This window comes from Cyprinus carpio, chromosome B17 (genome assembly GCF_018340385.1).
Source record: "Cyprinus carpio isolate SPL01 chromosome B17, ASM1834038v1, whole genome shotgun sequence".
Lineage (NCBI taxonomy): Eukaryota > Metazoa > Chordata > Actinopteri > Cypriniformes > Cyprinidae > Cyprinus > Cyprinus carpio.
In genome coordinates this window covers 7,653,150-7,676,890 of record NC_056613.1, presented here as the reverse complement: position 1 = coordinate 7,676,890, position 23,741 = coordinate 7,653,150, and the positions used below count along the sequence as shown (strand labels likewise).

The 23,741-nt window shown below is 39.8% G+C and overlaps 1 protein-coding gene across 4 annotated transcripts in view; it reads right to left on the bottom strand.

The window, feature by feature from the left end:
- The window catches only part of LOC109076415 (EF-hand calcium-binding domain-containing protein 11), a 52,535-nt gene that overhangs the window by 20,741 nt on the left and 8,053 nt on the right, over window positions 1-23,741 (bottom strand). For all 4 annotated transcript variants that reach the window (XM_042741996.1, XM_042741993.1, XM_042741995.1 and 1 more), the window contains one exon: window positions 19,271-19,361. In XM_042741996.1, the coding sequence (XP_042597930.1) occupies window positions 19,271-19,361 (91 nt within the window). The remainder of the gene's footprint in view (window positions 1-19,270; window positions 19,362-23,741) is intronic.

The following is a 23,741-nucleotide window of genomic DNA, read 5'->3' as shown; positions in this document are numbered from 1 at the left end:
GCAAAGAGGAGGATCTTGTCATCAAGTCATGCAGAAACAGTCTGGGTTCTTCTAGTGGAGGCAGAGCATTGCATCTCTCTATAACTCACTGTGCCATCAACTCCCAATGACAGGGTGGAAACGAAGCCCTTTGCACTGAGAGCCATCTGCCCTTGTATATAATGACACAATGGGGAAGCACAGATCTGTGAAAAACACACAAACACTCCCTCTCTCTTTTAGCATCAGAAAAGTAGTAAACACAGAAAGACTCAGGTACTGGTGCCAGGGATGTGGCAGAAACAGGGACATTCTCTTCTAGGGACATTTGCAACAGCTATACGTAACTTAACCTAGCTGTAGCATAAATGAGCATTAAGTTACATCTGATGCACTACTAAATATTAGACCATTGCAGTTTATTTCGTTTATACGCAGGATTACATTTAAACTATTTTTGAAGCCATTACAGACTATTACAGCTATTTACAGACATTGATAAGCTAATGTTGCGGCTAACAGATTTCATTCCTTTCATATATGATGCTCATGACAATCACAATTATTTATATTTTAAGAGACATTATTGACAATTGTATTAATAAATATTATCAGCGGCTATCCAGCATGAAACAATCCTAACAGCAACATTTTCAAGCGTCTTGCCCTGTCATTTGTGCATGCCAGGTTTCAGTAAAATTTATTTAAATTAATACTAATGCAGAAAATTTGAAAAAAATATACATTTATGTATTGCAGCCTTCTATTAAACCATTAAATAAATTTTTAAAAATCAACTTAAAAATGCTTAAAAAACAAGTTCTTAAACATCAACCATATTTCACTGAGATAAAGTCTACAGTGTGTTATGTGTTTTCATGTGTGTTTTTGGTATCTTACAGTGATGGAGAAATGAGCTGGGTGTCATCTGAAAGTTTTAGATCCCATCAGTTTTCACCAGAGCCGCTCCCGTCAGTCTTGTGTTCTTCTTAATGAAGATTTGACGAAAGAACTCATGGCTTGATTGGACTCTTGTCGTGTCAGAAAGTGATAAGACTTTCAGTTTTATGGACATCGCCATCTTTGGTTTTACTTTGGTCACTGTCGCTATGGTTACTGTTAAGGAATGGGGCTTGACTCCCGTTGCATGTTCATACAGACAGTATTCTAAAACAACTGTAAGCTGCTGTGTGAACAGGACATTTTGAGACTCACATCTGTAAAGAAAATGCAGTTGACAGGCCCAAAAACTGACAGTGTGAACGTAGCCTAAGTTTTGCCTTAAATGGGTAAATCACTGGTGGCAAGACGGGCTTTTATAAAACTTGCCAGTAGAAATGCAAATACAATATTTGAAATTGGTGCTATGTGACCAAAGAAAATAGAGAAAAATGACGTTGGTGTCCCCTTCTGCCAAAAAAAAGGTCAACACCCATAGTGCATATTGGATTTTTGTTTCTGGTTGGTAATACAAAAATGCAGAAGTTCGATCTGTAATTTTAATAAAAGTGCTGGAGCTGTCAAAAGTCCGCCATATGATGCCAAATTACATCTTTTGCATCATCTAGTGGACTTTTGCTAACAAAAACAGGGATATCTGGCCTGTGTAACATGTAAAATGGGGAAAGAGTACACATTGCTAAATACAAATCTAGTTGAAAATTGGTGAACTAATTCTTTAAGAACAATGGTGTAAACAAATTAGGTACACGGTTGTACAACCTTACCCTAGAGAGCAGTGCTGACAGGCTCACTGCGGCTTTAACCACCCTGAAATTGGAGTCCAATTGCCCCAGCATTGAGGCAGAAGGCTGTGCACTGTGTGCCCCACTAACCACGTACCACCAGGGGAACAATCTGAAGAGTATACATGGAGCTCAAAGTGTGCTGATGTTTTTAGACAGCCCCATCAGCCTGTCACTCTTCTTAATGCGCCTACCACCACACACCAGCTTTCACCAACACTACTGTGGTGACTACTGTCAGCCCACACAGCACAGCACGAGAGGAATCCTGACTCCACCCTCATGTTCAAAGAGATGTCTGAAGAGAAGCCGGCTCGGTTTCTGCTCAAAGTCTTTCCATTCCGCACAAAGCCAGGGCGGGAGCCAACTCAAACGTCAACACCTACAAGGAGCTTTTGTTACTGGTTTACCTAAAATGGAGTGGAGATAATTTAAGGGAAAGAAACTCCTGCTATAGTTTAGGCTACGTCCTGCCGGCTCAAAGCATGTAGCGGACAGTGATGCTCTCTTTCTGTGTTGCCGGCAATGCACAAAATATGCTAGTCAGGCAGACTCCACAGAAATGGAAAACGAGCTCATCCCTCCTCTGTGATAACCGGTGGCCCTGTTCAAGGCTCCCTCGCTGTATAATCTGTCTCTGATCTCCTGACTGAAGTCTGCCTGTTTGATAGGAAGGCCTGTGTGACCACTCCATCACAACATGTGAGGAACCTGTGGAGGGCCTGGGAAGAAAAAAAACAACATACTTCTGCATTCCTTGACGGGCCCCTCCTTCAATTTTGATCTCAACAGCCTATATGATGAAAAATGGATTAGTTGAAGGATGAGGAAAAGATCCGAGGGGCAGCCTTGGTTTTCGCTCCGGGTATTTCAGGGCTTTCCTCAGACATCCGACACGCCCTTTGGCTGTCTGAGGGGGAACGGTTTGCTCTAAAGTGTCTCACATCGTGAAGGTTACACGTGTCTCTTTCACAGCCTCTAAGTGACAGAGATGTTTACCTCAAACACTGAAAGGATTCCTTATCTTAAAGGCCACTGTATATACAGTAGTACTGTGCTCAGGTGGATGAAATCCACTGCAACACACTTGACAGGAATAAACGATTCGCCCTTTTCTTTCCTTACAGGTAAAACTAGTCATAGTTGTAGGCAATGTATCAAACATCTGACAGTCATAACACCTATATTTATGGAAGTTATATAATGGCTCATCTATATTATAAAACAGATAGCTAATGCTAGGTTGGAGCTGTTTTTGTTACCTGCACATCTATTAAATTATACCTGAATTAGACTAATGATATACTTAGTGGAAGAACTGTTTAATGTAATTTTTAATATTCATGAATAAACATTAGTATGTTATAATAACTATTTCCAAAATTTCACAAAAGCAATATGCCACTTGATGCTATAGATTACAGTGAATTTACCACAATTAGTCAAGTCACTTTATTTACATTGCATTTTACACAACACAGATTGTTTCAAAGCACCTTCAGCTGAGTGGGTTTTAGGCGCTCATGCTACAGAACAGCCCTGTGACCATAGTAAAAATCACTATAATTTTCAATCTGAGGCTTATCACCTCTTAAAGGGATAGTTCACCCAAAAATTAAAATTTTGACATCATTTACTCACCCTCTTGTCCTTCCAAACCTGTGAACACAAAATAAAAATATATTCTGAAGAATTTAGAAGAACCAAACAGTTAGTGGTCCCCACTGACTTCCATAGTAAGGAAAGAAATACTATAGAAGTCAATGGGCACCAACAACTGTCTGATTACCAGCATTCTTCAAAATATCTTCTTTTATGTTCAACATATGGAAGAAACTCATACAGGTTTGAAACGACATTAGGTGTGAGTAAATGATGACAAATTTTTCATTTTGTGGGGAACTACCTCTTTAATGTGCAACATATACAATAAAAGAAAGGAGATCCATACTGTATAAAAATGACTTATATCTTAAACCACCTATAACACTTCACTTATGTGACATTCAGGTACAAAGACACACTACTGCATATAAACACACACTTTGAGCTTTGATATAAAATGAAGCGTGTATACTGTGAATATTAAGCACTCTCACCGCCGATGGTGTACTTGCTTCTTTTTCTCAGATAAAAATACATTTTGCTGCGCAATGCAGGGCTATTTATAAATAAAGGCCAAGTGACTACACGTACAAGCTACTGTTTTTGAACTGATGAACTTATTCCATTTCCTCTTGTTCTTTTCTCCTCAAGCAAGAAAACAAACCTTGGTTTCGTGCAACCTCTGTGGTGAAGGTAGCTAGTGAGACGTGTGTGCCAGGCAAGCAGGAAACCCAATACAGCTGAGGACTCACACTGAAGTTGTGGTGCTGGAGGCGCACAGTTCCTGGTGTATGTCTTGTAAACCAGTCCTCACACTGAACCCTCTACGACTCACTCGCCTCCCCCTCCTGTTCACACGCACACACACACACACACACACACACACACACACACACACACACACACACACACACACACGCACACACACACACACACACACACCAGCACCATTTCCACTGGGACCCCTGTCTTTATTATCACAGCCCGGCAGCTTACTGTTTCCATGGCTCTACAAGATGGATTAATCACACCATTTAATGTGTTTATTTCCCCCTGTCCAGGAGGCAGAGGACTTGTGTGGAGGAGGTGGGCCTGTTATAACTGGCTATGTGCCGTCTTTAATTGGCGTGAGAGGGGACATGCTGCGCCGTGGCCCCAAGTGGGACGCACCCATAAAAGGTGCACTGCATAAGGGCACCTGGGCCCCAAGGTACACTCTCACACACACACCTCCTCTTCTACTCCTAAATCTCATCCATTGATGTGCTAAATAAAAATCCCCCCAAATAAGCACAGCAGTGGAATGTCATACCAACACATGGCTGGAGATCTGTTTCCAAGACAACAGCTAAGAATGCCCACGGAGCACATTTGAGAGAGCTCACTATGAATAATTTCTACTTTGACTTCCTTTGAAGGCATTACAGTAAGGGCTACACCTTTATATGAGCTTGAGTACCAAAACAGTGAAACAAATACATATGGATGTCTAATATAATAAAATATATCAAACACACACACACACACACAAAATCCCATTTTATATATAAATAGAGTGGTGCTCACCTGTATAAAAACTGCTATCACATTGCTAAGATTTTGCTTTGTAGTTGCTCTGAGCACTCTTTAGTATGTTGCTATGTGGTTGCTAGGGTATTCGGGGTGGTTTCTTCTTGGCTCACCTCAAAACATGATGTTTTGTGAAATCTGATCACTCTGAAAAGTGCTAATACATTTATCCGAAACAAAAATCAAGAGTAATTATTCCTGCATTATTTTTTATATGGACCCATGTACAGTATGTCTCTTAACTTAACTTGAAATTACTGAATTACTCACCTGAGTTTAATACTTAGGCTTTGAAAATAACCCATAAAGGTGCAATCAGATTTATTGTTCAGCATTTTCACAGAAAATCCAGTCATTTCTATTGGAATCTATTCTATTTACCACTTAGATTTCGAATATTGATTTACTGACTTTGTATCATCATTACAGGTACCCAAGGACGTTTGTCATTAGGGGACACTGAATTATTTTATTTACAATAAAATGTCAATACCAATTTGCTTCATATAAAATACAAATTTAAAAAAAAAAAAGAAATAAATTAACACAATACATCATAAGAATACACAAAGTTCTTTTAAAGTCCGCAATCGTATAAAAGTCAACACATATAGGGAATAGGTGATCTCCAGAATTTTTCTGTGTGGCATCTGGGTCAGTTTATCTGAGTTCCTCATCTGGCGTCTAGTCAACTGCTCCCTGAGTGGTGGCAGCCAGTCTAGACTAAACTAGACTTGTATAGATTCCTAGCAAAATCAAGACACAGTTGGACTTGTCTCTTTGCTAGTGTGCACAATCCAAGAAGGGAGAGGGCGTCTGAATATCCTTGATACCTTTGTCCCAGTATGACTTTGCAGACCCGTTTCTGCACTTTCCAACCTTTTAATTTGATCAGTAGTCAATGTTGTGTAGTTGATCATAGTGTTCAAGTTGGTCATGTGGCAAAAAGCTGCTTGGTTTTAAAGCGACTTCTGTGTGAGCTGTGCTTCATACATTGCTACGCTATTGACAATAAACAATGAAAATTTTGTGCGCACAAATATTTAGCTGAAATTTCGGCTAATGTGACCACACTTTTACTTCTTCCAAATCCCAGTAAGCAAGCTATAGATGATAGTTAAGAGGAGAATCTCTCAAGTAAATAAAAAAATCACAAACTATTCCTGAAAGGTCTTTTAATACAGTGACAATGAGAAACACTTAGACATAATTATTTTTGGTTACACTTTTTTTTTAAGGTGTCCTTGTTACAGTGTAATTATACAAGTACTGAGTAATTTTAAAGGGTCATATGATGCGATTTCAATTTTTCCTTTCTCTTTGGAATGTTACAAGCTCTTGGTGCATGAAGGCGATTTGTAAAGTTGAAAAAAGACTAAAGTCTCAAATCCAAAGAGATATTCTTTATCAAAGTTAAGACTCTGCCAAGCACCCCTAAAATGGCTCATTCAAGCACGCCCCCACATATCTATGTCACTGTGTGGAAATATTTGCATAATGCTGCCCAAATGTTCATGCAAAGAAAGAAGACGTGGTTTCAGTAACCGCAATTAGTGTTGAAGCAGCCATGTCATGGAGATGCTGTGTGTATCTAGGCGATACTTTATTATTTGGCCTTTCGAAAGTAGATGCATTTAGGAATCTTTAAGATTACTTACAACAGAACAGCAACGCATTTTATGGACGTTTTGTTAACTTAGGAGAGGAGGTAATTCTGACTTTGCTACGACAATATGGAGCTTCTGAATCAGCTACTGTATGTTTTGTTATAAAAGTATTTGCTATTGACTGTTCAATTGTGGAGTTTTGCACGTTGTGTGTGTGTGCGTGGGTGTGTGTGTGTGTGTGTGTGTGTGTGTGTGTGTGTGTGAGAGAGAGAGAGAGAGAGAGAGAGAGACAGGGTCACACAGTGGAGTCAGCTCGCGATTATGGAAAGGGGCGTTACATTTCCGACGAGTGCTGCAGTGTTCGGCCAATCACAATGCACTGGGTCAGTGGGCCAATCAGAGCAGACTGTGCTTGTCAGAAGGAGGGACTTTAGAAAAAGACGCATTTGAGAGAGGCGGGGCATAGAGGACCTACAATAAATGCACAGTATTTTAAAAATAATGTGTTTTTTTAACATTAAAGCATGTCAACATATTCTGTTAAACCAAATACACAAAATAATGATCTTTAAAAGAGCATCATATGACCCCTTTAATTATCTACATTAACTGTATGGTTAGGGTTAGGATTAGGGGTTTGGCTCAGGGTTACATGCATGTAATTATGCATAATGTATTGTTATTATAATGGTACATGTAACATGTAGCAAGGACACTTTAAAATAAAGTGTTAAGCGGCTTTCACACAGGATGCGGAAAGCGCTGCACTGTGCTATGAAACCCATTCATTTCAAAGGCTTGAGCAGCACAAGGATGGGAGAACTTTTGCCACTGCACTCTTTGACGTTTACCCGCGCGGCCAGTAGAAAAAAAGTGTGTGTGTGTGTGTGTTTGTGTCTGAATTTCCGGAGCTATACAATACAAAGTTTGCATTTTTATAAGCCGTTTTTCCTCCTCTAGCCTCCTCCTCTAATTTGTTGAAATTAGGCTCTGTTGTTATTGAAAATGTGATGTTATAAATACACAATGAATACCGTTATAACAGTTTGTAATGTGGTGAACTGCAAAGTAAATATGCAACTGTAAAATAAGCAAGTATTGTACAGTCCGTATGGAGTTATTTTATATTTTATATGTCTCATAGAATGATTTACATTCAAAGTAGTAGTTTTGCAAATTCTGCCTACTTTGCTCTGGCTGGCGTAGAGCAAATCGCTTTGTACCTGAAGGGCTACGCTGAACTCGGCGGCCATGCTCACACATGCTGCCGCATCCTCGCCATTACCTTATTTTTTTCTAAAGCTACATGTACTAGGCTATTTCTTTTCATTTCTTGATGCTGAAAACTAGAAAGCTAAACCATAATAATGAAACAAATTGCAAAGGAATTTTTCTTTTGGTTTAAAATAAACCCCTGAGCAATCCCAACATAAGTGATTAATTTTGAACTGTTCTTTTATCTGTTATGTTGAATTATTCACATAAATTATTACAAATAATCTAATGGCTTTTACAGTACTTTTGTTTGCAACTAGTTCACTGAACAAATATAAAAACCTCTCATACGACAGCAAACAGCAAAGGCTCCAATAGAAGCCCTGTTTTCGACTCTCTAATGTCTCCTCACCACTCTGTGCTCTCAGGTCTGAACAACCCTGCTCTCTTCTTCTGCTCACGTCTGAACAAGGTAATTATACCTGCAGGTGTCTGATAGCTTTATTCATGGGACAATCCTTCCAGTTATCCTCTTTGATCAGTGGGAGAAAAAGCACTTTTGGGCTGTCATCTTCATCTCCAAAGCATACTCTCTCATGCTTTGCTTGACGATGATGAGAGAGACATCAGTATAGCAGCTCAGGGGGCCAAGTATAATCTGAATCTGACTGGAAGCTTTTAGAGAGACACAGTTTTGGCAGTTATGTTTTAAATCTCTCCCTGTTTGAAAACTAGGGTGGTATGTAGAACCAAAAAATCTTATCTTTAATTCACTGACATCAAGCTATTCTTGTGTTAGTCATGTTGACCCAGAGAATAGAAATATGATCAAAGTCATTTTTCCATCCAAATATTTCCCGATTCAGTCTGTTTGACGACTGTAACACGGGTTGAAACCATCTTTACTGTAGGAGAGATCCACTCAGTTATTCACAATCAGAATGTTTTGGCTAGTTGGTCTTGGCAGACAGACCAATTCCCATTCCAGTTGCGAAATGCAGCTTGTCAAGAAAATGAACCCTGTAGAAACGAGGTAGAGTCAATCAACTCTTTTTAGCAAGAAACGCCACAGGAAGTGATGCAATCCTGGACACAATTACCCATTCGACCCATGATTGTCATGTATCTACAGCTGCCCCAGACCAACGTACCAGAGATGTTTTTTTGCCCAAACAACAAACAAGCATTATCTGGAGTAAGTATTCACTGCCACTATCGACAGACACAAACAGAATCCGCAGCTTTGCTTTTCAATCTCTACGGAAAGTCAGACAAGACTTACGTAATGTGTGTCACACAAACATGCTGCCTCAAATCCCGGCTGCAAAAACTTTAATGGCCTGAGCCTTTGAAGACAGACCTTCCATGTGGTGGTTGTTTAATAATAAAAACGTGACAGCGGAAAGGCTGTGGAGAAAGAGAAAGAGAGACGATCTCGCTATTCCCATGAGCCTTAGTTTAGAATCTCTGACAGCCAAACACAAGACTCACAGCTTAGGGCACAGACATGCTTCTAGTTCTCTAAACTAACAGACTGTTTAAGTGAACAGGCTACAGCTACATTCTGCAGGACAGTGAATTCATTTCTCAGAAATGTAATAAAAAATATCACAAACCAAGCATAAGTTGGCTTGTGTCCTCTGATCAGCAGTCCACGGTGACCCTCGGGGCATTATGGGTAGCCATCTATGCATTTACCAGTCAGAAGAAGACAATCAGTAAACTGCCTGTGGAGATCAAAGGTACTCTTTTGCGCCTATGAAGATTGGTTTTGAGAGTTTTTACAGGGTGCTGGGGTGAAAATATAATAGGGGTCCAAACAACATTAAACTCCTTTGACTTTCATTGTTCAGTATGGACATTTTTTTATATCTACAAAAGTGAGTCAGTCATAAAGGTTTAGAGAGATATGAGGGTGAATACATGACATAACTTTTATTTTTGGGTTAACTATCCCTTTAAGCTTGAAGAAACAGCTTATCTCTTATTTAAACCAGGACTTAATGTAGGTTCTTCTTTTAAAAGCCTGCTTGATTTTGAGAGACAGTTCTTATATGCTTACTGCTCTACACTCCTGATAGTCCAAAGAAACGATCCAGTCAAATAAGAATAATGAACCATGTCAACTGAAGCCCTATACTCATGCCTCTATTAAACATAATGAGATCCAAGACATCAGAGAAGTTCAAGGAAACTCCTCTACTTGATAATGACAGATCTACACAGAGAGGGAGGAAAGGAAATGTACGATGGAATAAGTCCTAAACAAAGACTACTTATATTATAGAAATATGTCTATTTTCTCTGACTGAAGGAAGGCGGATATTAGAAATAAGACCTATACTTGCCATTCACCATAAGAGCTTTTGAGCAGCCATTCACTCTAAGTGCAGACACAAATGCTGTTCCTTAAAAGTATTCTAACAGAGCATTTACTTTTACAATAATAGCTCCTCCAAATAACCAACATTTATACAAGTACACACTTTCCAAGATCACTTTAAAACCAGCCAAGTCTAGCGGGGAATACTTCAATAATGTAGTGGAGGATTTATAGGGTGTTTTGTCAAACATTTTTATCTTCATTATTTTTTAAAGTCCATTCGCAAATCACTACAGTTCAGCATAATGCAATGCAGCAATATTTCATATAAGCACTATAAAATCTGTCACCCTGACAAAACTATTTGCGAATGCATCACAGCGGCATAATTCCATTGCGCTGTGCTAAAACAAGCCCTGTTGTCTTTGGAGAACCAACAGTTTAAAGCCTGCAGTGCACTTCGGAAATGATGACTATAAAGAGAAATGTTGTCCAGTGCAATAATACGATTGCCAACATAATTGGTTGCTGCTTTCCCAGATATTTTCTAGAGAACAGCTCTGTTGCCTCTACCCATTTTGTTTTACAGAGCAAGCTATTCATTTCAGCAGAGCAGGGGTCTTTAACCGGGGGGTCCATGGCAGTACTGCAGGGGCTCCGACAATAATAATTACACATAAAAAAAATTCTATTAAAAAACAAAAACACTTATTAAACATTAAAGAAAAAGAATTCTCTTTCTATTTGAATTACACAGTTCAAATATTCTATTAGGTGACCAGTTCCCTTCTGAAGCAGTTTTGAAATGGTTGTCTGTGTATAAAAGACCATATTTTTCTGATAAGTTTGAAAGAACATTACACAAGCATAGCACAACATAGCAGGAACTTGAACAGGGGTTATATAAGGTCCTTATGAGAGGAGAATGAATGCAGTGCAGAACAGTGAGCTTCCTTCCATCCCTGCAATCCCATCCCATCAGCATCAAACACATACACACGACCAACATGAAGTAAACGGCCAGGATTTACTTAATGCCCCTGGCTCAGAATGGCTTGGAGCTTGGGCACTTTCTGTATCCTCTCAGATCAGAATTTGCTTGTCCTGTGGCTTCAGCCCAATTCAACATCTTGATTTAGTACCAAGAGAAGCATAAGCATCGATAAAGAGCAGCTTACATTGTTGTTGAGTCTGAATGGGCTCCCACTGCTTCCTCTCTTCCACAATGGGAATGAAAATATTGACATGTAAAACTGTATCCTCTAGCAAAAATCACACCGCACAAAGTAAAAAAATGTGATAAAGTGTCACTAGTGGAAAAAGAGAACAGACAACATCAATCCTAGTAAAAAGGGCTACAGTGACCTTGCGTTTGTATCAGGAAATAAACCTCAATAGATTGTGCGATTTGAGCTCGGTTGGAACGTACCCTCGATAGAAGAGAGATCATTTTCTTTGATAGCCTTAATTAATTCATTGATTTATTTAGCGCTCCAGAAGCTCCTTAAATCACTCCTTAGATTATAATCTCACCGGTACACATCAAACACTGGAAATGTGGTGTCTTATGTGCAGTAACGGATATGCCTGCAGGTGGAAACTGAATAACATTCAAAAGCATATTAAACACAGAAAGGTACCATTTAAAAAAAGAGAGAGAAAAAGTCACGCTTTTTTTTATTAAAGGTATGGTTTCAAAACTATTTTCGTCATGCATGCTCATCGCCCATCTTTGGGGAGCGCCACCAATGTTACCTCACTCCTGGAACAATGCCTCTCGCTCTCTCAGACTTTCTGAGGTGGGTTCTGATGGACATATCAACCCATCTTTATTAGCCTAGACCCCGGGACAGAGAGTAATGGGCACAGCCCAGCAGCGTGCTACTATCTCTCTCAGACAGCAGACCGTGGCCCCCTCCGTGGCCCTATTTAAAAGGCACTTATATTTTCGCTTCAAGGAACGCAGTTTTCCACTATGACAGGAGATCCTTGATAGCCTCACACACACCCAAACAGAAAAAAGTAGGAGGAGAAAAAAAAAGAGGAGGGGGAAATTTCCTCATTAGAATTCCAACAAGGTGGATGATTGCCAGTGGAGACTATAATGTAATTGTCATGGCAACTACACAATGTACAAAGATCCCAGTGGAATTACTCTGATTCTCCCCTTCCCCCTTTCCCTAAAAGCCATTGGTTTAAAAAAGAAACCGAAGACATTTCGGTTTGGAAATCTCAGATGAACTGACAAGCTCTAAATAATTTCACAGGGTGAAAAAACAAAACCATCAAGTTCCAGACAAAAATCAATTATATATGGCTGTGAAATTGTATACAGAAACAGTACGTATGCAAAATTAAATGGGCTAAAAGAGCGTGTCTTTAAGGCAGACATGGAGCAATACAAAAAGAAATAGATTTACTGCATTTACACCTCTGCAAGTGAAGCCAGCCAGACGTATGCAGAGGCTGGAGGAACAGCCAAAAGCAGAGGGCACCGCTCTCCTCACCCATTCGCCCACTCTAAGGGGAACCAATGTGATTACTGCATTACCCTCTGGCAACCCTGCTTGAATTCTGAGTCTGCCTTTAACCAGCTCGCTTGTCTAAAGACTGAGAAACAGACAGAAAGAGAACAAGACAGAGCGGATAAAGGGTCAACAAAGGAAAATCTCAAATGAAAAGATTCATCTAAGCATTTTTTTTTGTCTCACTCCTAATCACCGTTCCGCATCTGTGCATGGCTGATAAAATTTTCAGTACAGACGGGGGAAAATAATGCAAGCCCTGATGCAGGCTTTGCCCTTTTTCAGCAATTTATTATTTCAACGAGATGACAAAAAAAGCAAGGGACTGAGGAAATTAGCTGAAATTAGATTAAACCATTTCACCTCCCACAAAACCGGGTCCATTGCACTGTCAAACGGTCGTGTGAGAGAGAGTTTGCTTGTGTGTGATATGTGTGAAGGAATAACGCTAATGTTTCCAAAAGCCGCACTTCAGCTCACCATTAGCGGCTTTCTGAGTGTCCAGCACAGAGCTGAATCGGCGGTGTTATTGTGCCTTCATTAAGCTTATTGTGTCAGCAGGAAGAGGGGGGAAAAAGAGCTATTTTAAGGGATTTATGCACTCTGTGCTTCCATGGGCGGGCAGTGAAACTCCAGGCCAGCAATACCTCCTTTCAGAGCGCTACAAAGGAAATGTAATTACCTTGATATGGTGGCAAAGGGAAAGGGCAAACTCTCAATATGCAGTAAATGCACTCATGCTGAGACCAGGCAGGGCTAATTTGCTACTGATCTGTAGGAGTTTTTCCTCATTTCTCCCCCCACCACCTATTTCTCTCTCTCTTGACCACTCTTGGGAAAAAAAAAATTGCATGAAGGAGTCGTGACCCTATTCCTACATGTGGCTGGTCTCCTCAGCCCTAAACAGGACAGTATGAGATCCCGGAGGCATGAGGCATGCATATTTAAAAACAGAGGTATGAAAATCTTTTTTTTAGATAGAGAGAGAGAAAGATACTCACCATAAACTCTTGCTTGGCCTTAGGCATTCACATTGAGGGGTAATTTGCATGAATATTTTTTAAAGGCACATAAAAAGCACTCAATGGTTAATAAGACGAAACTCCTAGAGAAGTTTAATTTAGGAATGCTAATTAATTCACTTTTTCATTAGCCTCCATTTCAGATTAGGGAGACTCTAAAGACAGAAGCAGAGAACACAACGTTTTTGGAGAGTACAAGTAAACCGCCACTCATCGCTGCAGTTGAGAGAGAGATGCAATTCCATTTTTCATTGATAAGGGCAAGTGCTTCCATTATTCTACAGGCTTTTCTCTTTGTTTTACTTAATTTCAAAGTAAAACTAGCAAATTTGTAATAAAAATACACTATTGTAGTTGACATCTAGTATTTGCTAGGGCTGGGTAAAAACAGTGATTTTCAATTAACATACAACATAAGCAGTGTAGTCTGATTCACAAACAAACAACTCGTACAAGATGTTTATTTTTTTTTTTTTTGTAGTAGTAAATGAAAACCGGTGCAGTCAAATTCTCTAAACAAGTGACTTTTATGAGTCTGCTCTTTTTTTTTTACACACTGAATGAAAATAATTATTAAAAATAACCATTATTATGATTTTAATACAGTATAAACTAGGGCTGGGTCCAAAAATAGCCATTTTCAAATTTCAAGTGTAGTGTGATTCAGAACAAATGACTTTACTTCAGTTTGTTAATCAGAAACTTACAGGGCAACCAGTCATTTCCCTTTCTTTTAATGAAAAGCTCAAAAACATGAATAACCAGTTTGAATCTGTTTAATTGGCCCTATCAATTACAGCATTAGGAGAATAAATGGACATTATAACTGAAATATACCAAAAATGAATACGAATCAGTAATCAAATCGCACCTGGAAATGAGTATTAATACCCCACAATTACTATTCAAAACTAAACAGAACTTACTAAAATTGAATGCATTATGCTTGCTGAGACAATGGCAGATCCTCAAACAGGTGCGCAAGATGCAGATTCCTGTGCTGGAGGTGAATATAAAACAAAAGATTTACATAACACCAACAAACACAACACATTTAATCACCTGAAAACTCATAATCAAAAATTCTCAAACGTCAGTTTGTCCTGTATAGTTACAAGAAAGAGGAAGATATATATGAAGAGATCAGGTTTAATGGATGTACAGTAATGCACATAAAAGATCAACTAAATGAGAATCAAAGGATGTACAGTGCAAAATGGGCTTTTCCTTTAGACTTATTAGTAAGGACAAGTCTGTCAGCACAACCATGCTAAAGCTGGGACATCAGAGAGGAGAACAATGAGAAACCTGAGATTCCTCAGCGGGTGAGAGAACGAGAGCGATGCAGAGGGGGAGGAGGATAAAGTGAATAAGAGGGAAAAAACGCTGCATACTTGTAACTCAAGAACTGTAAGAATGTGTGTGCAGCAGGTATTTATGGAAAGGTGATGGCAGATAGTTGCTCTGGAAACGGCGACAACAAAAGAGAAGAGCAGAGAGTAGCGAAAGAAGAAGAAGAAAAAAAAGAAAAACAACCGCAGGCAGCGCTCAAGGTGTGATGGCACCAGCTCTGCGTACCACGTCGCCATGGCAACAAGCAGCGGGGAGAAATGGCGGTGTTAACATTCATTCAGAGAGGCAGCACATGTCCATCAATCTCTAGCACATAAAGAGGCAACAGCACGTCTGCTAATGGTGTGAAGCCTGCAGGGCGCTCCATTGTTCTGCTATAATTATGCCAAAAAGGACAGGAAAAGGGTGTTGCTCTTTTCTTCACAAAGGGGTCGCAACACAAACACAGATTCAAAAGAGAGGCTTCAGTTCATCTCAAGATATAAAAGAAGAGCAAACCTGACAACACACACACACACATACGTGCACAAACACGGGGCACCCCTTGCACCCTCTGAAACAGACACCAAAAGCAGACGTTCCCGCTTATCACTTTGCTGTTATAATCTTTTCTAAACACAGCCCTGGGCTAGCAGATAAACTCCAAACACAACATTCAAGGTGAGCTCTCTCTCTTCCTTCACTTCTTCCTTGGAATTCCATTTTTTTTCATTCGGTCCGTTTGCTGCCACACTCTGTCAGTGGTGGCAGGATGACGGGGCGGAGGAGAACCGGAGGAGGTGGAGAGAGGAAAACAAGATGGCACAGCGGCGTGAAGGTTATGACTTTGAACGTGCGCTAGCTGGGGACTGGAGCACACACACCGACACGCAAAGACACACACACACACACAGAGTGCTCAGAGTGTTCTTGTTTGTTCCAGGTGCTTCTCTACTCTTGCTAAGTCAAACGTCTACATGGCTTTTCATAGTGGGAGATACGCATCAACTGGTGAAGGTCAACACCTGAGAGGGCAAAAGGGACTCATTGGCATTTGGCCCAGCCAAACAAGGCTAAAACGAGTAGTCTGCATTATTTGACAGTAAACAATTTGTTCATTTGTGTTTTTGCTGTTGAATAGTGATTGACCTTGTTATTGTTAACTAGAAATAAAAAAAATATAAATTCATAAACAGAAATCTGAAATCTTGGCAACTACATAATATAATATTAGTATTAAACTTACTAAAAAGTAATAAAAGAAAATAAGCCAAAGAGAATATAAATAAGAAAAATTCCAGAAAGTATGTAACAAAATTACTAAAATTTAAACTGAAAATTTAAAAATAAAAGCTACTTCTTTAATACTGTAATAAATAATACCAAAACTACATTTACAATGTTTTACTCATAAGTACATTCTGAAGTTAATTCTACTCCAGTTTAGATTACTTTTGGATACAATTCAGCTTTTTGCCTGCATATGAAAGAAAATCTCTAAGCTATTGTCTTATACAAGGAAAGTTCTTGCAAAAATATAAATTTTACAAAAATTAATAACTAAGCCCAAACTATGCAGTCCAATTTCTAAAATATATAATCAACACAACCCAAAATTCGGATATTGAAAAAAAGAGAGAGATAGGGCTGTGACGGTGGCAGATTTTTACCACTGCGGTGTTAATGGGACCAGCTACCGCCGGTGACGCAGTGTTGATATATATATTAAATTAAATATTAATTTAAACGTTAAACTGAAAAAATTCATCACCTGCACAACTGCTGCTTCTGTCACTTTTTCTCTTGACAAGAAGTGCATTTATTCAGTCACAGAATGACTGAGAATGGGAGACGTTTCAGACGCTCACTCCACTTCACTTCAGTGCCTGGCACGAGTCAAACGAGTGAAGAAACGGTAGGCTACTATGCTTGTACTGTAATAATTGCACGCACAAAGGCACCGGTGCGTGCTGTAGCCTGTATTCTTTCATATCAAAGCACGAAATAAACTACATGCATGCAATGTCGTGGTCAGTTAAATTAAATTAAATTAACGATTAAAGCTGACTTACATCTGTGCATGCACGTAATACAGTATATTTTATATGAGTCACATTTAAGAACATGTCTCTGAAATGATTTTCAAAACTGTCCTGGAGTAGCTCAGCACTGTGTCACTCATCTAACACACCCGATTCAGTCAGTGAATACACAGCCTGCAAAACACTAAAATAAATATAAAAGAAATAATACAGTTAAACAAGAAAGTAGCCTAAATAAGAAAGTTAAATACACCCTGTCTACCGGACGTGAGTGGGGCGGCGCAAAAAAAAAAAAATAAATATATATATAATATATATATATATATATATATATATATATATATATATATATATATATATATATTATCTATAGAACTCATTATAATAAGTGATGCTACATTGGATGCGGCATGACACCACATGACAAATCCCCCACAGTAAACTGCTTAGATAACCGATGGCAGTAGATAACCGTAGTGGTAACCAACCACTGAGTACACTGGTAGTGGTGTATGTCTTTGATCTGTTAGGATGGAAACACTGTGAAGAAACACATTGTTCTTGGGATTTTAAGAATATCAAGATGTTCTAATGAAGATGTGATTAATCATAGCTACGGTGGCCCGGTACTGCACAACACAGCAAAATTAGCACAACACAATGGAAACAAATTACAACACAACGAAATTAGCACAGCACAACAGAAACCATCCGCAACACAACAGAAACAAGCCGCAACACAACAAAATTCGCAAAGCACAATGGAAACAAGCAACAAAACAAACTAAATTAGCACAACAGAACAGAAAACGCCACAACACAACGGAAACAAGCCGCAGTATAACGAAATTAGCACAACACAATAGAAACAAGCCGCAACACAGTGAGCTGCAACACAAAATTTTGTTGTGTTGTGGAGATTTTGTTGTGTTGTGCACTACTGGGCCTCCTTACAATGCAGATTAATTTTGGATCATTATATTAGTTGATTATGAAAATAATCAATAGCTACAGTCCTAATACCAAATGAGACATCGCTAGATACAAATCGAATGTCTAAAGTCATGCTACATGATTTCTCATGACATTAGCCCTTAGCGCTTCGGTTCTGACATGACTGCGGCATTTAATTAAAAAAACAAATGCCACAATGCCTCCTGTACTCATAAGTCACTCTGCCAATGCAGTGCTGGCATGTCATTGCAATCATAGCAACACAGTGACTCACTGAGGATCTGAGGTTATCAACTCCAAGTAAGTCAGCTGAGCTTAAGGTCAGAGGGACGCAGTAACTGTGCTGTCAGTGATCATGGTTTGCGTGGTGTGAGAGGGTGTCCGTATATTTGCCGGCTTTGCAGGACAACTGTGTCTCTCTGAACAGTAGCTGCAACTCGCAGCAGTGGCCAACTGCAGAGGATGAGTCACATCAAACAAAGCACTAAATCTGTCCAAAACACACACGTTTGTGCACAAGGAGATGTGTGTCACATCTCCAAGCTCTTGAGCCCTCAAACAAAGGATGAAAGAGATTAATAGCCCCTGTCTCAGAACCGCGTACAGTATCCACGTCAGCTCTTCAAAAGGAGTAGAAACCGAGAAGAGAGACTCAGCTGAGGGCTGATAATAATGTGTCACTATAACTGCAAACGCAGGGACAAGCTGAAACCTCTAGATACATCATAGCACGAATTTAAGTAATGCAGAGATCTTAGTGGGAGATTGTCAAACGTCATATTGGCTTTGGGATCCAGCGATAGCTCTGGGTCTAGTGATAACTGTTTGAAATGGGTGTGAACGCACAGCACGCGCAGACTTGGAATCCCACCTGTTCAGAGCAGTTTTGAGCGAGACGGTGAAGATGAGGTGTACAGAGACACGTGGAGCAGCCATGGGGTCTGAACAGGAGTGGAAAGGGGCTGAGAAACTCCGCAGGGAGCATGGCACAAAGAAACTGTTCTCACCCTAATGATCAGACAGATCTCAACACCGCAAGCCTCCAGACTCTCAGACCTGTGCTACTCTCACATGGGACTGTATCAAACATTTTCACTCACACTGGAGGGGTTTGAGTAACAAAGCTTTGGCCAAACACACAGCTTGTTGCTGAGGTTGAAGTGGGAGGCCTGTTCTGAGCGATGGGCACAAATATCCCTTTCTGACTTCACATTCACGGCGTAATTACATCCATCTGCCTTTGTAATCTACTTTGGAAAAGGAAATCAAGAAGGAAGATGATGGAGACATTTCAGACCAGAGAACCCTCTGAATGATGTATCTACAGAGAGGCCACAGGCCTGAACTCTTACCGGAAAGCCTCCAGCACAGTCCTCTCTGGCAGACGAGGGGTAACTCGCTTGAAGATGCTTTTGAAGTCATCCAGCTTCAAGAAGCCACGACCTGTAGAGAGCACAAAAATTCAGAGCAAGTGTTAACAAGACTAATACTTTAAAACATCAAAAAGTTGTTCACTGTGGGGCCGGGTGTGTTATTAGGGTGCCACATTTGCAAGAGAACAAGCAAAGAGAATGAGATAAGCACACCTGAGAGCACACTCTCATTATTTTTGCTTATCTTAAGGAATAAAATCAGCTTTCTTTGCTCATTCCACCCACCAAAATGCTGGTGGACAAAGCCTAAAGTACACTTCTCTTGTCCGTGATGTAATTTTCGTCATCAGTACAGTCCGCTGAGGTTCACACACACCATCCACACACAGGCCAGATTTTGAGTCTGTGAGGACTTCAGTAGACAACAGTGTTGTACTAGGCAATATGACAAAAATAAAATCTTGTTTTCTTAGAAAGTTTTGACCAATTCAAGATTTAGATTTTTTTATGTTTAACTGGTGAACTTAAAAATGTAACTGGAACATGATTCAAGAAACTTTCTCTTTGTTAAGGAAAAAAAAAGTTGTATTACAAGTGCATCACACAAGAATTGGTTAACATGGTGCAAATGTAAAACAAATGAAATCTTTTGATTTGATGAAATTAATAAAAGATCCATGAAATATGAAGGCATATATTGTGCAAACGTGTTTTAAACATATCATATATATTTGGGGGTACCTGTGGCCTAATGGTTAGAGAATTGGACTTGTAACCAGAAGGTTGCAGGTTAGAGTCTCGGTGCTGGCAGGAGTTGTAGGTGGGAGGGATTGAATGAACAGCGCTCTCTTCCACCCTCAATACCCATGGCTGAAGTGCCCTTGAGCAAGGCACTGAACCCCCAGTTGCTCCCCGGGCGCTGGATATAGCTGCCCACTGCTCCGGGTGTGTGTTCATGGTGTGTTCACTTCTCACCGCTGTGTGTGTGCACTTGGATGGGTCAAATGCAGAGCACCAATTCCGAGTATGGGTTACCATACTTGGCAAATGCCACGACTTTCACTTTCATATGTTCAGAAATGCTAAATATTTCTTACACAAAAACCGTTTTAGAGGTTAAAGGCCTGTTCACACCAAAAACAATAACTATAAAGATAACTAAATTAGCGTCCACACCAGCAGACATCGTCTGTTTATTGGAAGCGCTGCTTTAAATTGTCAAGTTGATTATAGCAGGAATGATTCTGATTGGGTGTCATGTTTTTATTGTTCATTAGCTGGAAACAATTAATTCTGAAAGTGATTCCAACTACATTGTTTCTCTGTGCCTTTATAATTATAGCTGTGGTGTGGACTGTGCTATTCTGTAATACTGAAAATTATTTTTAGAACTATATTTTTATCTTTATCTTAATAGTTATCATCCTTGGCGTGAACAGGCCTCAACTCAAAAAGTCAAGACAATTCAAATTCAAAATGCCTAAAAGTTTAACACCAGTTAAACATAACAGTAAATGTTTTGTAAAAACAAAGACAATAACAGCCTTTTAGCCTGTCACCATCATGCAAACATGAAATATCAAACATACAGCAGTAGTACAGATTTTAGCATTTTGTTGTGCTGCTTTTCCATTGTGTTTTCTATGTAAAAATGCACTTGGTGGACATGTTTGACCACTGCAGTGACGTCTTGTATCTCTTGTAACATCTGATGCATTAAATGGTATTTTAATATGCAGTGCTCAAGTTAAAAGAAGTTCAACTCGGTTCTCATAACCTTTAATTTCATTTTCATTCCCAAAAAAACATTCTGTGTGAATAGCTTACTGCTTAAGACTATGGATATATTCTACATTTTTGTTTTCTCTTAACTGTTACCACTGGCATACCGTCAACGTATCTAATTTTAATATTTATTTAAAACCATGAAAAAAAAGGAATAAAAATTCTAATTAATTGATAAAATTGCCCAGCCCTGCAACAGTGCATGTATGAGTGATCTGAGCACTTGAAAAGATGTGTTCATCCACACTTATGGTCAAAGGAATATACTCTGAAAAGCTTGCACACTCAACTGTGTGCAAGACAGCGTGGAAAATGAAGTATACCTAAGTCCACATGCAGTTTTTTGCCTGATATTGTGAGAGTGAGAAGTAAGACCGGCTGAGATCTCAGAGTGTCTCCGGGAGCCTCTTCCTGAGAGCTCAAAGGAACAGCTTGTTGTGACTTCTTCTCAGTGGCTGGCACGCAGGACTTTGATTTGCAGGAAATGGCTCCCCTGAGGAAGTTTAGAGCGCTCGCATCCAAAGTCAGAGCTGAGAGTGGAATCTGTTTAGCGTGTCTGCTGAATTGATGAGAGGCACAGCGGCGCACTGAGCGGGGGGATTATGGGGGGTGGGGGTGGGGGTCGCGGAGCACTGTGACATGCATGTCAACACACCAGACCCAACAACACCAGCTCCCCAACCGTAACCAAACACTGCCCTCCACAGCCACGACAACAGGGATGAGAGCAGACACCTGCGGAAACCACAAGATCTGTGCAAAACTTGAAAAATGACACATCTCATATGTAAAAGAATTTGAAGTGTTAGAAAGGTGCATAATTGCATGATTTATTTGCTGAATGCAGGAGAAAACAATTGTTTTGATGACAAAGTCTGAGTAGGAATCGGCAGGGAGCTCAGCTCACTTTCACACCGGGTGAGAACGGGAGGGTTTCCAACTGCACCGAGCATGCTCTGTCACCGGGCAGGCTGCCACTTCAGCTCTGAATGGGAGCGACGCACTTCAGCGCGCTTTAGCTTCCAGCGCGTCCCCATTGAAGATGAGGACGGGGGTGACGGCGCAGATGAAACAGTCAAACATCTCATCCAGCGCAAACTGTTCAGCCGCAGATAGGAGAGGACTTACCTCTGTTGGCAGTCTGACAGGAACATCAGGCAAAGAAAGCCAGAACAGAGGGTTTAAGCTTAGCTGGCAGAGGAACAAAGATAATCAATCTGGGAACTGCTGAGATTATTAAGACACTTTGCTTGCATGTAAGCTCTGCTGGAGAACACCTGCCTGACAGCTGTCCTTCAGCTTTCCAGCTGTGCATGTTCATTCACAACCGTTTAATGAGAAGCCAATTTCATTTTCAAAAAGATTCAAATCTGATACAAAGAGCATTTTATAGCACTATCAGTTGCTGATATACACAGTTAAGACCGGAATCACAATAAGTTGGGTGAGTTAAGAGTAAGTCAGAATCACTCTTCCAATCTCAGTTCTAAAATTAGCTTATTTTCAGGTCGCTCAGAATTCGTACAAGGGTTGAGTGAACTCGCTCACAGCAATTTGGCCCTCGAGATGAATTTGATGGTTCATTAACATTCACAATTCTAATTAAAAGTCAACTGTATTTTTTAAATGCCTACTACTTATTGCTGGAGACTATTTTAGGTCCTAGGAGGATGTAAAAATGCTCCAAAGCCTGATCGGGACGCTCACAGGAAGTCAGAGATATTTCAAAGCAGTCTGAGAAACCAAATGAGATACCAAAGAGATAAACAGAAAGTGAATGAGAGAGTAAGCATCGGGCAATAATGGGTCCATCGAACATCTGCTGAAGAGGCAGCCTTCACATGTATAAATATTCTGCTCAAACACACCAGTTTTCCTCTTTAATGGCGGGTCAGCAGGGTTAATGAAATAAGATCCCTCGACCATTCTGAGCAGATTCAATCAAGGTCAGCTGATATCCTCCTCCTGTGGTCACTCCTAACTTACTCAGTGGAATTATTTCTGTAACAAAATTAATTAGTTAATTATACATTTGCCTCTCATTGGAATATCCTACAAACAGTTCCAGGGAGGGCGAAATGATCCATGGAGACCACAAGACCCATTTTACTGTTTTCTACCCAACCTTGAAGCCTAAACCGTTGGCTTAGACACTTAGTTTCATAGTATAACTTCATATAGGGCAGAAAAATATTTCAGAAACAGCAGTTAAAGATGAAGGGAACCTTTGTATTTGACTTTCTAGTCTATCAGGCATTAACTCTTTAAATACCAGAAGTTAAATCACCAAAAAAGGTTTCTTTATTTTTCCACAAAAATGAAAGTTAAAAAAAAAAAAAAACTACCAGGAGGGAGAATATCCATCGCCTGATAGTCACAGTGGACCAAAAAAAGGACACATGGCGCCCTCTACTGCAATAATGTGAAAACACTACCCATCCCCAAAACCACAATCCTGTGTAAACTACACATTAGAAATTTGCAACCAAATATAATAGCTGACAAAAGCATCAACCCTTGTTTAGAGAATAATAATAATTAAAAAAAAATAAAAAAATCCTCCCTGGGACAAGTGCACCTTGCATTGCATTAATTTCATTCGTTCATTCATTCATTCCGCCGATATGTATGTTTCTTTTCTGGGACTAGAAACCCTAGACGTTCC